The sequence below is a fragment of the Phyllostomus discolor genome, chromosome 8 (assembly GCF_004126475.2).
Source record: "Phyllostomus discolor isolate MPI-MPIP mPhyDis1 chromosome 8, mPhyDis1.pri.v3, whole genome shotgun sequence".
Lineage (NCBI taxonomy): Eukaryota > Metazoa > Chordata > Mammalia > Chiroptera > Phyllostomidae > Phyllostomus > Phyllostomus discolor.
This window is the reverse complement of record NC_040910.2, coordinates 104,069,535-104,082,668: the sequence shown is the minus strand read 5'-3', so window position 1 is coordinate 104,082,668 and position 13,134 is coordinate 104,069,535. Positions and strand designations below refer to the sequence as shown.

The following is a 13,134-nucleotide window of genomic DNA, read 5'->3' as shown; positions in this document are numbered from 1 at the left end:
CCAAAGTACCACTTGGGGAACCAATCAGGAGCGGGGAAAACAGAGCTGAAATAGCACAGGCAGCCTCCCAGAGACAGAGAAGGGCCGAGGCTCGCGGGTGCGGATGCGAGCCCAGGAAGGGGCCCTGGAAAGAGACCAGCTGACACCCCGTGGGTGGGGCAGGGCAGGCAGAGGAGGCTCCCACTTCCCTTCCTGCCAGCCAAAGGCGGCTGAGAGCCGGCCCTGCCCCCATGGCGGCCACAGGAACCAGAACCTGTCACCGCCCCTAGCCAGGCCAGCTCAGCCCTTCCAAGCCTCGGAGCAGCAGGCCCAGCCCCCGACCTCTAGGCAGCTGGGGTTTGCTGTCCCCGTTTTACCGTGGAGCAGAAAAAGCCACGAAGCCACAAGGGGCACACGGCCAGGCCCAGACCACACAGCCGGGGCGGGGGGGGGGGGGGGGGGCTGGGGAGGGGAGGGAAACAGAACCAGGCCTGCAAAGAGGGCAGGTCCTGCCCCCACCTTCCAGCCCCAACTGCAGCAGATCAGAGCCAGGTTCTCAAAGCAAAGCCCCACCCCCCGGGGCCCAGACCAGCGCAGCAGAAAGAGGGTGAGCTCAGGTCCCTTGGCTCCATGTGACCACCAGCCCAGCCCTAAGCCTCTCAACTTATGTCTGCAAAACCAAAAGCTTTCAGCAGAATCACTGGGGCAGTCAAAATAGATTCCTGGGCCCCACCCAGAAGCCCCTTGGGTGCGTTCTCACGAGCCCCTGTCCCTTCTGGAGACTGGCGCGTCCTGTGGTCTTGGGTTGTGAGCACGGGGCTGGGGAGCTGCTGAGAGCCAAGGCCTCTCCAGACCTCAGTGTCCCCTTCTGTACGGCGGGGACAGCAGGAGTCCCTTCTCCATCAGCCAGCCGCGTGTGGGGACTGAAGGAGGCCCAGGCCTGGCTCTTGGCGCGGGCCTCATGGAGAGTGACCGCCCTTCTCGTGGCTCCGCAGCCTGCCCGAGAGGCAGGAGCCCAGGAGATGGCCCAGCAGGGCCCTGGGGAGCAGGGGTGGGTATCCCTCAGGGATCAGGTTCCAGGGACAAAAAAAAAGACCTACAGCCAAGCTTTTGTGAGACCAACAAAGGCTGAGGGAATTAGCTCGGCTGGAATGTCTCCTCCTGAGAGAGTGGACGTGCGTGTGTCTCCCTTGCCTCTGCGTGAGTGTGTGCACACCCCCTTCCACGCCTCTTCCCCCAGGTCCCTCGGGGTTCTGAATGACCCTCTCAAGCTGTGGGTTAAGTACAGGTCGCCCCATGATGCTCTGGCCTGTCTGCCCCATGACACCTCCCTTCACCTCCGGCCCCGGTGGACTCTCTGCAGGACGGGGAGTCTGGAGCGGTGGCCAGGGCTTGGCCAGGGTCTGGCCAGCATCTTCCCTGTGCGGACCAGCCCCCGGCCTCGGGGCTGTCTCAACCCTTCTCCCTGCCAGCGGGGCCGCCCGGGCCTCCTCAGCTGGCAGAGGTCTGGTATCCTCGCCGGCTCCGCCAGTGACCACGTCTCTCTCCATGACAGGGGTGGGGGCCGGGCTGGCAGCTGAGCTGCTGCCAAGGAACGAACCAGCTTCCCCACTTGCTCCCCATCACTGTGGGCCCCACCTGGGCTGCACATGGTCAAGGTCACTGGACTCTGCAGTGAAAACACCAGAGCCCAGATACTGAAACCTAACTCAGCTCGTGTGTCCACGGCCAAAGGCCAGTGCCTCTCTCAGCCTTGGTTCCCTCCTCTGACCTGCCCGAGCAGGGGGGTCAAGGACAAATAAGGCCACATATCTCCAAGCCCTTGCTCGGCTACAAAAGCATGTTTCAAGGTAGCGATAGTGCTCTTCAGGGAGTGGGGCGGAGAACTGGAAAGAACACAAGTTTCAAAGGTTAGACAAAAACAGCATTCAGCGTCATCAGCACCTACTTCCTCCTCCACAAAGCGGGAGTGACCCTGCGGACCGCGCGGGGCTGCGGGGCTGCCGTGAGCACGGAACGTGCGACGGTGCCCGGAGCGTGAGGCTGTTAGTACTGTCGCCATCTCCGCTACTTCCTGTACGACCCTGGCAAGGCCCTCCAAGGCTCGGTTTCCTCACCTGTACCCTGGGGAACAGCCCGGGGCTGGTCCTCCCCTCAAGGGACCCAGTAGGAGGCAGAGGCCCAGAGAAGCCGTGTCCAGACCACGCGGCAGGAGCCCCGGCCCGAAGGGAGCCGGAGCGGTCCCCACTGCAGCCCGGGCAGGCTCTCTGCAGCATTTTGCTGGCCCCGGGCACCCTGCCCATTTGGTTAGGTTACCCAAGGGGTCTTTGCTGAACCACCCGCCCCCTCCCCGTAGTCCAGGCCAGGTTTGTCCCGGAAGCCCCTCTCAGACCCCCAGGCAGGGTCAGCTGTTCGGGTACCAGGGCTCTTATTCCTCGGTGACCCCTAAATACTGGGTTCTTCCGGGGACAGGAACGCCACCACCTCCCCTGCTAAATGTAACACGTGACTCTCCCCCTACCCCTCCCAGCAGGCTCTCAGGAATTATCAGGACCAAGGACACACAGGCGATAAGCCACCCGGGCCAAGGCCACCTTCGCAGCCTGCCCCCTTGGAGGAGCGTGGGAGGTTTGGGGACATGGTTACAGAGGGTAGGCTGTGCAACCTCAGGCTGGCAGGAGCCTGGAGAGGCGAGTGCCCTCCTTGAAGGGTGGGAGCGAGTGGAGAGGAGGGAGAGGGGGCCCGCTGCCTGGAGGCGGTGGGCTTTAGGGGCCCCACGTGAAGTTTCCAGGAGCAGAAAGAGTCAGACACACACCGCTCTCTGGCCCACTTTAGGTGAGAAGTGGGGGCCTGCTCTCCTCCACTCCTTTGATAAAGTCCGGAAATGTGAAGTAATGGGGTTCGTAACTGAGGGCAGGGGACAGGCAAGGGCTAGGATTTCAGCACCTTGGCCTTGCTGAGTAACCCCCGGGGGGGAGAAGTCCTTGCCAAACGCTGGAGTTACAACAGCTTTCCCTGCCCGCCGGGCCCCGGCAGCGCCCCGCCCCCTCACCTGACTCTGGAGCTCGCTCTGTTGCTTGAGGCGGAGGTTTTCCGGGGTGTCGGCCACCATGGTGAAGGACTGCTTGGGGTAGTGTCTGCAGGACAGAAAAAAAAGTTGGGGTCACTCTGGGGAACGGGCAGGAATCTCTAAGCTTCTGACAGACCTCTGACTCTCTCCTGGCAACTTCCTCTTGCCCCTGGGAAGTCCCTGCCCCGGCTCCAGGAGCAGGACTGTGGTGTTGTCCACTGCCCGTGCGGAAGGAGGCAGGGGCCCCTTGGACTCGCCCTGGGCTGATCTGGGAGACACGGCAGGCTTGGGTGGCTGGTGGGCCGTGGAGAGCTGTCCCGAGCCAAAGGGAGGCCACGGGACACCCTCAGGGTTTCAGATCACCACTGAGTGGGGACAGTCCATCCCTTCGAATCCACCAACTAGGAGAGTCAAGAGGGCTAGGCCAGAGAGGGGAGAAGGTGAGGACAGGGCCAGGACAACACTTTTGGCTAAGACCAGACATGGAGTCCAACCAAGGAGAGGAAGGGCAGGAGAGATACAGAGAGAGGAAAAAAGGGGAAAGGGACGCGCATATCCAGGGGGTCTTCTTGGAGGAGGTGGTGAGAGAGAAAAAATGCACACATCCGGAGTGGTGTTTCCAAGGGCTAACAAGGTCCAACTTTAACTGGAGTACAGGCGAGAGATCAGCTTGCCACCAGAAAAGAGGCCACCCTTGGGTGACAATACCGTAGCAGCAGCTGACGTGTGACCTGGGCAAAGGGCACACAGGCCTCGGTTTATCCCACTCTCACAAGCACCCTGCGGCCTGCCCTTCGGTGACAGACGGCAGAACTGAGGCCCACGGGGGCTACACACCACTGCCAAGGCAAGAGGCCAGCAAGTGTCAGCATCTGGACTGGCGGCACCCAGACGGTCTCCCCAGGACCCGGCACCCTGAAACCGAACCCTTTGATCTCCAGACACCAGACAGACCAGAGTCCTGTGCCCCGGAAAGCGGGTGGCTTGGAGGTGGCAGGAGCCAGGGAAGCCCTCAGAGCCCAGTCTGCAGGGGCCTCCCCACCCACCCGGCCAACCCTCCCTTCCCAGAGGGGGAAAAGGCACACTGGCACCAGGACGCTGTTAGCGGTTAGGGGACCCCCTAATTCACGTCCGCACCTCACCAGTGCAGTCTCTCCTCGCTCCACCGCTTCTCTACGAGGTAGGGAGGTTTTCTGTTCACTGGTGTATCCCAAGCTCCTAGAATAGAGCCTGGTACCCAATCGATACTTGGTGAATGAATGAATGAATGAATGAACGCCACACCAGGCACCAAGGCAGGGTCCGGACTAGAACTCGGGTCTCCTGTGTCCCGCTGGGCCATCACAAAGTCCCCAGTGAGTCCACGGCCACACCACCTTGTACACACTTGACCCTGTCTGATCTCGGAAGCTGAGTGGGGTCAGGCCTGGTCAGTGCTTGGATGGCAGACAGAGTCCCCAGCAAACCAGCTGAAGGACAGGCGGTCCCAAGTCGCTGCGGTCTGCGTGCACATGCCGGTCTGTGAGGGGCGGCAGTCCGCAGGGGACCCGACCGTTGCAGGCACTGGTGGGTGGCTTCTCTAACCAGGAGCCGAGATCCGGCCATTTGTAGCCCTGGGTGACCACACCCCACCACAGCTGCGACTACCCGCAGGTCCCTGATCACATGCTGTCCCCAGGTAAGAGGAGGCCTGGCCCCTCCCTGGCACGTTCCACTCCAGTCAGCTGACGTGCCCTGGAGCTGGACACGAACAGCCTCCTGGTCTCCGTGTCGTCACCAAACCTGGCACGTCCTCCGGCCGCCCGCACCGCCTGGCGTCAGAGCTACTACTGGCGAACCTGTGACTTCTGCCGGGGGGAGAGCAGGACTCGGGCTTCAGAGAACTCCCCCCGGGGGTGGGGGCACCGTGCTGGACTCTGGGCCTGCCATGGACTCACTGGGTGATGGACAAGTCCTTTTTCCCTCTGGGCTGGTCTCACTGTCTTGGACCGAAGTGATTCTAGCTGTGTCCCAACCCTCGCTTCCACCGCCCCGCCTGGCTCCTGCCTCTGGGTCAGCCCGGGCTCCCAGCTGCCCCAGCAGAGGGAGGAAAGAGAGGAGACCGAAACGTAAACACAGGTGCCAGCAGCTGGCACGGCCTACGGACGGACGTGAGGCTAAGGCTGTGGGTCCGGTCCCCAGGCTTGGCCCAGTTCCACAACACCGGGGCCACCCACAGCTGACAAGTGCCATTCAAAATTCCTGAGCAGTTCCAGGGAGAGAGAGGATCCACTGGGAGCCTGTTCCCAGAGGCTAGAAAGAGAACAGCAGGAGGGAACGAAGTAAGATCTGTAGCAGAACTGGCTGGCCCTGAAGTTGTAAAATGATACGTTGCAGAGGTGACCCTGCCACTAAGTAAGAGCCACTCTGAAGGCGTCACGGAGTGAGGTGGGGTCTGCGGCTAGATGAGCATCCGTAAGCACCGTGAGCACCGACTCCTGCGGCAGAGGAAGGAGTTAGGTCCGAAGCAGGGCGACCAGAGAGACCGGCGGGGCGGCTCTGGCTCAGAACGTGACGGGTCAGTTCCGAGAAGATGGCACCGGTTAGCACCTGGTGGGGGAGCGAAGCTGGCGAACCCACGTGCACAGCAGCCGGTCTGCACGCCCGGGTTTCCCACATGCCTGAGTGTGCACGGTTCCAACGGAGTGCCAGCCCGGGGACAGCTTGGCATGTGGCCCTGACACGCACCGCCACCCAGTTCCGGGGCCCCTCCACACGCCGCGTTGTTCCTCACACACGGCACGTGTGCAGAGGGGCCTTCTGCAGGGATGCCGGTCTCCCGGGCACGGGGGCCGCAGGCCCACACGCGACAGCGTGCGTTACGGGCCAGGTTCCCGCACCTCCTGCACCTCTGACGTCCACCAGAAGGGTCTCAAGAGCCCCCCCACCCCACCACATACAGCAAGTACTTCTGGGTGGGGTTGGCGGGGCCACGGGACCCCCAGACCTCAGTGCCCGCTCGGCCAGAGCACTAACCCCATCAGACGGGAAGGAGGGCCCACCTAGATGTGGTCTTGGGCTCCTGTGGCAGGGGAAAGAAAAGGATTCTAATCCTGCATCAGATGAGCTCGATTTCAGAGGAACTCCAGAACCCCCAGTCTCTCACCCCTGCTTCCTCAACCCCAACCCCAGGCCAGAGGAAGACAGGGGGACAGGCAGCTCGGGCGGTGTTCCTCCTGCCGGGTCAGCCCCGTCCCCTCCCCACAGCCCCCAGCCCTGGCTCGACAACCCTGCGTTTCCCTCTTTCCCTTCCCCTGCTCACTGCGCTTCAGGTTCCCATGGCAACCTCATCCTCGGCTCCAGGCAGGAGAGCAGAGAAGAGAGAGGGAGAGGGAGAGAGGGTCTGTGGGGGTGGGGAGGAGACAAGCCAGCAAGGGTGTCCTCCACTGCCACCGCGAAGGACCCGTGAGAGCGAGACCAGGAGCCTGCGTCTGCAGGATCCCTGCAGCCAATGTGGTGAGGACAGGAGCCACGGTCTGTGTTTAGAGGGGTGGGCACAGCAATGTCCACGCCGTGCCCCCCTGGCCAGCATGACTGCCCTGGAAAGGGCTGCAACTGATTTGACCTCCTTCCAGAAACAATGGCTGGGAATTTTACCTTTTCCCTCCCTCTCTGTCCTCGGGTTGAAGCTCTGCCCGCCCACTGCCCTCACATGCCCGTCGAGATGAATGGGTACGTGTGTGTGCCACAGCGGGCATGAAGACGGGAGAGGGGCCACCACCCCCAGCCAGTGACCCCACTGGAACCCCGGCCCTCCCAACAGACTGGGCCATGGCGAGGGAACAAGGGGCCGGGATGGGGAGAACCGGGCGTCCTGACCCTGGCCTGGGGCTGGGTCCAGACCACAGCTGCTCTTTGTCCCTCCCGGGGCCAGCCTCCCCGAGAAGCATTCCAGGCGGTGGGCCCTCTGCGACGCCCCTCCCCACCCTCTGCAGGCAGCGGTACAGGCTGCTCTGCGGAAGAGAGGCCTGGAGGGGGCACAGAGCAGGGCGGGAAGTCTGGAGGGCAGGGGAAAGGACCCAGCGCCCACGAGGGCAAGAAGAACAGGGACAGGCAGGAAATCAGGCAGCTCTTGAGTAGTAGCCTAGGCCTCCAAGACCACGCTCAGGCACACAAAGTGATTTCTTGGTAGATCGAGCCCCGTACACGGTCCCTCTCGAAATCCGCCACAAGGCCATGGACTAGGAGAGGCAGGTATTGTCAGTGGGCCCATTTGACAGATAGACAAACTGAGCCCCAGTGTAGAGGAAAGAGACTTCACCCAGTGCCACCCTCTCGTCCACCACAGCCACCCAGCCAGCTAAGGACGAGCTGGCATCTCCCTTGCAGGTGGACCCCGGTTCACTCACAGTTCTCAGGCCTCTGTGGAAAGCTGTGCTCGGCGGGGTGGGCGGAGAATGAGGTAATTCATCTTTCAAACCCAACCTGTTTCCGAGCTCAGCCACGATGAGAGACCTCGTGGGACCCCTCAGCCACCCCCAGACAGAAGTCACCTTCTCCTGATAACCTTTCCAAAGTAGGGGTCTCGAGAGTCCAAGCAATGACCTTCGGGGATGCAGGAGAAGGGGGCTCTGCCCCACGGGAGGGGTTGTCCCTGACAACTCTGAGCGCCCTTGTGAGGACAGGGAGGAGGCTGAGAAGCGCCTGGGCTCCCACTGATGGGCGTCCCACAGACGGGGACAGCTGGCAGGGCACGGCCCCACCCCCGGTCCTGCCACTAGCCGTGTTCCAGAGGCAGAGCGGAAAGACCCGAGAGCCCAACAGCCCAGCGCTCCCTTCTGCACGCAACCTCGCCTCTTCCAGCCTCGGACTCATTCAAAAACCACAGCTTTGTGTTCGAGGAAGAACAAAAATACTCCAACAAAAGCAACAAGGAGCCTTCGGTTTCACCAAGGGGGGGAGAAACAGTCCTGACATCCTGCCTGTGCAAGGAGCTTCTGATCCCCTGCTGGGAACACTGCCCATGGCCGGGCGGCCGGGAGAGGGAGAGGGCTGCTCCTAACCCAGTTCCTCACCCGTCCCCCAGGCCTGAGGGCTGACGGGGTGGGGCCAGGACGCAACAAGGAGGCATTGTTTGACCAGAGAACAATTGGGAGCAGCCGAAAAGATCAAGGCTAGACGTGGAGAAGAACTTCCCAGCCCTCAGGGATTGGAGACAAACTGTAAAATCAAAGCCAGCTACTGCCCCTGATAGCAATACATACAAAGAAATGATTCTGCCAAGTTGGGCCAGGCAGAGGAACACGGGGCCTCGGTTTTCTCCTCTCTGAAGTGGGGGCATTAGGAGCCCCGAGGTTCTTTGAGGCCCTGATGTCTCTGAGTGCGGGTATTTGGGGGCAAGGGTCAGGTATGGGGGCTGCCTAGGGGCCGCATCTGGCCACTGTGGATAATGCACCTTTGAGCATGCCTCCGCTGGCCGGGACACACACCCCTCCCCCTAAGACATCCAATCCCATTTGCCCATTCAGAGGCAGAAAATTCTGGGTGGTAGGAAAGCCCCAGGCCTCAGACCTGGCGCACCGGTGCCCCATCTGCTGAAAGCAGCTGGGATTTGAGACAGTTCGCTAGAGCCCAGACGCGCTGCGAGCACCTGGCTCCACCAGCACAGGCCCAGCCCACTCGCTGAGGCCTGGCGGGAGCAGCGGGAGCGGCGGGAGCAGCGGGAGCGGCGGGAGCGGCGGGACCACGGTCCCTCATTCCCCGGAAGCAGGCACATCTCCATCCTTCTCAGCCCCTCACCCCACAGCTCACAGACGCTGAAGGACCCCGAAATCTGCAGTCAGCGAAGATGGGAAGGATACAATGGAGCACCCCCCTTCCTTTCCTGGCCTGTGTCCACCCCCCACCACCACTGGACACCCCGAAAGCTGGCCCCCGTCTTGGCCTGCAACTCCACCCCGGCTCTGCAGCCTCTGTTGAGTCACAGCCCCCGAGGAGGGGAGAACAGCGCATGCCTCCCCACCCCCTCCCTGCCCCTGACCTCCAGACTGCTAAACGATTTTCATGAAAACAAAGGAGCAGGTTTGTAGTGTGGACACATCCGTCCTGCTTGCAGAAAATGCAGTTTACAAAACAAATAATCAAGGGTTATAAATATCCCTCCAACCAAAATGGAGCAGACTCACCCACCCACCTAGAAGCTTCAAGAAAGAATTCAATTCACTGGCCCTTCCACCGACTATGGTGCAAAAACGGGCCCACGTGCCTCTACCTAGCCATCGCAGTGTCCGGTGGCTGTGGCCTGGGAGGTGTGGACACCATCATGCCCCACTCAGGGGACCTCCCTGGCGTCTCTCCCCAGCCCCAGGGACTGGCAGAGCGTGTGTCTGGACACGCACCAGGCGCACATGTAAGTGCACGTCCCGGGGGGATCTGCCACCACCCCGCAGGGCGGCTGTGCGCTCCGGCCTGCGCTCTCCCTGCCGCCTCACCCTAAAGCCAGTCTGGTGCACCGAGAGAAACAGAACAGGCATTTTTATTGCTTACAGTCACTTTCCAGAACTTGAATTGGTCTTGAGATGCAATCGGAAAAAGAGAGACAGGTTTCTTCTCTCTTGATCAACTCCCCCTCGCCCCCCTCACCCCACCCCCCGTAAGATCCTGGCTCAGGGACGAGCCAGAGACAGGCAGAACCTGGAGGCCTCCCTGCACCCCAAACTCACACTCTCTCACTGGGTGGGCCCCACTCCCTGGCCCAGTGCCAGGAGAGGCCACCTGCCTCTCTGGGTTCCAAGCAGGAGCGGCTGCTGAGAAGGAAGCCAGCTCTGGTCCCCAAAGCAAGGCCAAGGTGGGAATCAGGACAAAGCTACACCCTGGACAAACGGCAGGATCCGGAGCCTGAACATCACCGGAGGACAGGGCCAGAGGCAGGAGGGGAACAGGAGGGAAGGACAGCGAACACTCGGCACAGTCCCTGGCACACAGTAGGCACTCAGTATTCTTTGGTCTCTGGTCCAGCATCCCAGGGTAGGAACCGTGGGGAAACCAAGGCTCAGACAGGTGATAAAGTGCTCTTTGCAGGCTGAGCCTGCTTCTGGTTTGTCCCGGAATTTCCATGTCTGAGTAGCTGGCACGGACCGACTGCTCAGCAGAAGCTGGCTGAGGGAGTGCGAATGCCTTGGGCAAGGTACTACTACAGCTGGAGCGAACCCCAGCTGGACCACAAAGCCCCCACGTCTCCTCCCACCCAGGAAACATCCCAGCTGGGCCCATGGTCAGCTGCGCATGGCACATGCCAAGGCTGTACAGGCTGGGGGCATGGAGAAGGATCAACCAGCTTCCCTGGCTGGGGATCAGAATACAGACAGGGAACCTCTGCCAGGGTGGGTTGGAAGCAGCCTCCGAGGAGGGGTGCTTTATCTTCTGCCTGCCCGGAAGCCCCCCGATCAATGCAAGGAGCTCCTCACCCCACTCACGGCAGCCTCCCCAGAAAAGGGTGAGAAAAGTAAGCTGAGATGTTGGCACTAGGCTGAGAAAATACAGAGAAAACAAGGACACGCCTCTGATTTCTTTCTCCAACTCCCAGTGCTCACTGAATTCTAGGCTACTGCAGTCTTTCGGAAGAGCTGTGCAGAGGCGTCGGTCCCTGCCACCCACTAGGCTCGGGGCTCAGCCAGACTCCCACCTGGAGGGGTGGAGGGTCAGAAGCTGCCCCTGAAGGAGCCTCAGTGCCCAGAATCCAGCCTGAAGTGGTCCAGCAGTCACGGGGTTAAAACTGCCCCAGCCTCTGGCTTTGCTGAACCCCACCCCACTCCCCAACAGAGAGAGGAAGTGGCAGAGAATCAGGGCTTGTGTGAGCCCTTAAGAATTCAAGGAATGTCCCATTTCCCTTGGGGGCTGGGGGAGAGGACCACTGTAAGCTAATAGAAGAGAGGGAGCAGCTGAAGGGAAAATGGGGACCCTCCTTCTACCCCTGGCAACCTTCCCCGTGCCCCCAGCCCTCCCAGAAGCGACAATATACATGTTACTTCTTGAGTGTAAGGTTTTATCAGAAATCAGTTTCCCCAGCACCTGGCACAGGTTGGCATGCAGTGACCCGGCAGGCGATACACACCTAATGAATGGGGAAAAAAAAAACAAGGAGATGAGGCTGTGGTATTAGCAGAGGACTGGGGGGTGCAAAAAGGGGGAGGCAGCCTTCCAAAGGGGTTTAAGACCCCCCAACCCCTCTCAGGCAAGTCCCAAAGCTCCCCTCCTGGGTAATCTGCTGCAAAGAGCCTCCTGACGGACTATAAAGAAATAAAATACAACTGGACTCAAGTCAGATGCTGAACTGTTTTGAATACTGATCTTGCCACCTACTTGAAGTGATTGGACCTTCTGCAGCTCCTGCCTAGCAGGGTGGCTGTGAGGTCCCGCACAGGCTGTGGGCCCAGCCTGAGTCCACACCGAGTTTGCGCATGCTAGGCACACGAGGTCACCCTGGAGAGGGAAGGCGTCTTACCCTGGAATGGCACGGAATGGGGGGCCCCCGCTTACCTACTTCGCTGCAGCGAGCCGAGCTGCAGGCCCCAGGGCAGAAGGAACAGAGCGTTAAGCCAACTCCGGTGGCAAAGACTGGAGGTCCCCGCTGCCTCCCCCACCAGACAGGGATGAGCTCCGTCTGGTCCCAGGGCCGGGCCACCCCTTCCTGCCGCCTCGCTGCTCAAGAAATGAACACCAGGAAGGGCTGCAGCCAGAAGCCCCCCCGAGTCTCACGCCCAGGCTCCCTGGCAGGAGCCAGGTGAGAGATGGGAGACAGCCAACTGTTCCGATGGGGAGAAAAAAGAGGGAAGGAGAAGCAGAGAACACAGCTGGGCAGAAACAGGGCAGGTCACTTTTTCGTGAAAGACCGCACCGGGTCCCCCGCCTCCCCCCCCGCAGCAGGGCACCGTGGGAACCACATGCTTGTTTCACTGGGTTTGAACTGGCCTCTCACTAGACATGTCATCTTGAGAAAATCCCTTCCTTTCCTCAAGCCTCAGTTTCCTTCTCTGTGAAATGAGAAGGAGAATAAGAGCGCTTGCTTCATCCAGCTGCGGTGAGAACCGACTGTGACCCACCGGGAGGGAGAATGAGGAAGGGGCCCGGCCCCGCCCCCGCCCCGCCCCCCGCGGCACTCACGCGTTGCAGTAGGGCTTCTTCTCGTAGCCCTTGTAGTTCTTCATATTGAGTGTCATCTTGCAGGTCTCGCAATGGAAGCATGCTTTATGCCAGAACTGGGGACAGAGGCAGAGGGAGGACACCCGTCACACACTAGGACCTCAGGAAGTGGGCTCAGGACCCCGGAAGGAGCACTCTGGCTCTAGCCCCGGGAATGGAACACAGAATCACCCCGAGGGGGCGGGTGAGCGGGGGACATCTCAGGTCACAGACTCTGGCAGCAGATGACACTCCTCCCACCCCTTTCCCACGCCGCACCAATCGGCCATTTGAGCTGTAAGGAGGGGAGAAGGGCAGACGTATAGGGCAAGTGGAGAAGAGGCCAGTAATAGCAGTGGTGAGCTGTCCCCCCAGGCCAGCTCCACCTCCCCAGACCACTCCTGCTGCCCCCAAGCTGGAGAAGCCTCATTGCTCATGCAAAGCTGCACCAGGGTTGCTAAGACGCCGCTGCTGAGCATGAGGAGCAGCTCTTAGGGAAGGCCTAGAGAAGGAGAGGAGGAGCGCCCAGCGCCTGGGCACCCAGGCCCAGAACCCAGGCACTCCTAGCTCCCACCTCCATCAGGGGCTCCAGCTCTGACGCCTCCCCCTGCCTGTGGGACCCCGACCGGAGGATGGGTGGGTGCTCCAGCTCCAGCCACCGCTCTCACACCCCTCACTCCATAGGAGGGCACCCAGCAGGTGGCCTCCCTGAGGCACTGAAGAACTCTGCTTAAAAGCGTTGGAAGGGGAACCCCATAGTGGGCATCAAAGCTCCACCCTAACTAGCTCCATGACCTCGGTCAGGGCCCACACCTCTGAGCCATTTCCAGGTCTGCAGAAGGGAAATGATACCTGTCCCTCCTGGGACCGTGGAGGATTAAATGAGAAATCACCTGCAAAGCCCTCAGCCCAGCACCTGGCACCTC

At 61.1% G+C, this 13,134-nt stretch overlaps 1 protein-coding gene across 3 annotated transcripts in view; it reads right to left on the bottom strand.

Annotated features, from left to right (window-relative positions):
• The window catches only part of LASP1 (LIM and SH3 protein 1), a 38,315-nt gene that overhangs the window by 18,925 nt on the left and 6,256 nt on the right, over window positions 1-13,134 (bottom strand). For 2 of the 3 annotated variants that reach the window (XM_028520366.1, XM_028520367.2), the window contains exons 2-3: window positions 12,191-12,285; window positions 3,032-3,116 (exon numbers count right to left, since the gene is read on the bottom strand). In XM_028520366.1, the coding sequence (XP_028376167.1) occupies window positions 3,032-3,116; window positions 12,191-12,285 (180 nt within the window). Of the gene's footprint in view, window positions 1-3,031; window positions 3,117-12,190; window positions 12,286-13,134 lie in introns of those variants that run through there. The other variant, XM_036033860.1, reaches the window with a different exon arrangement.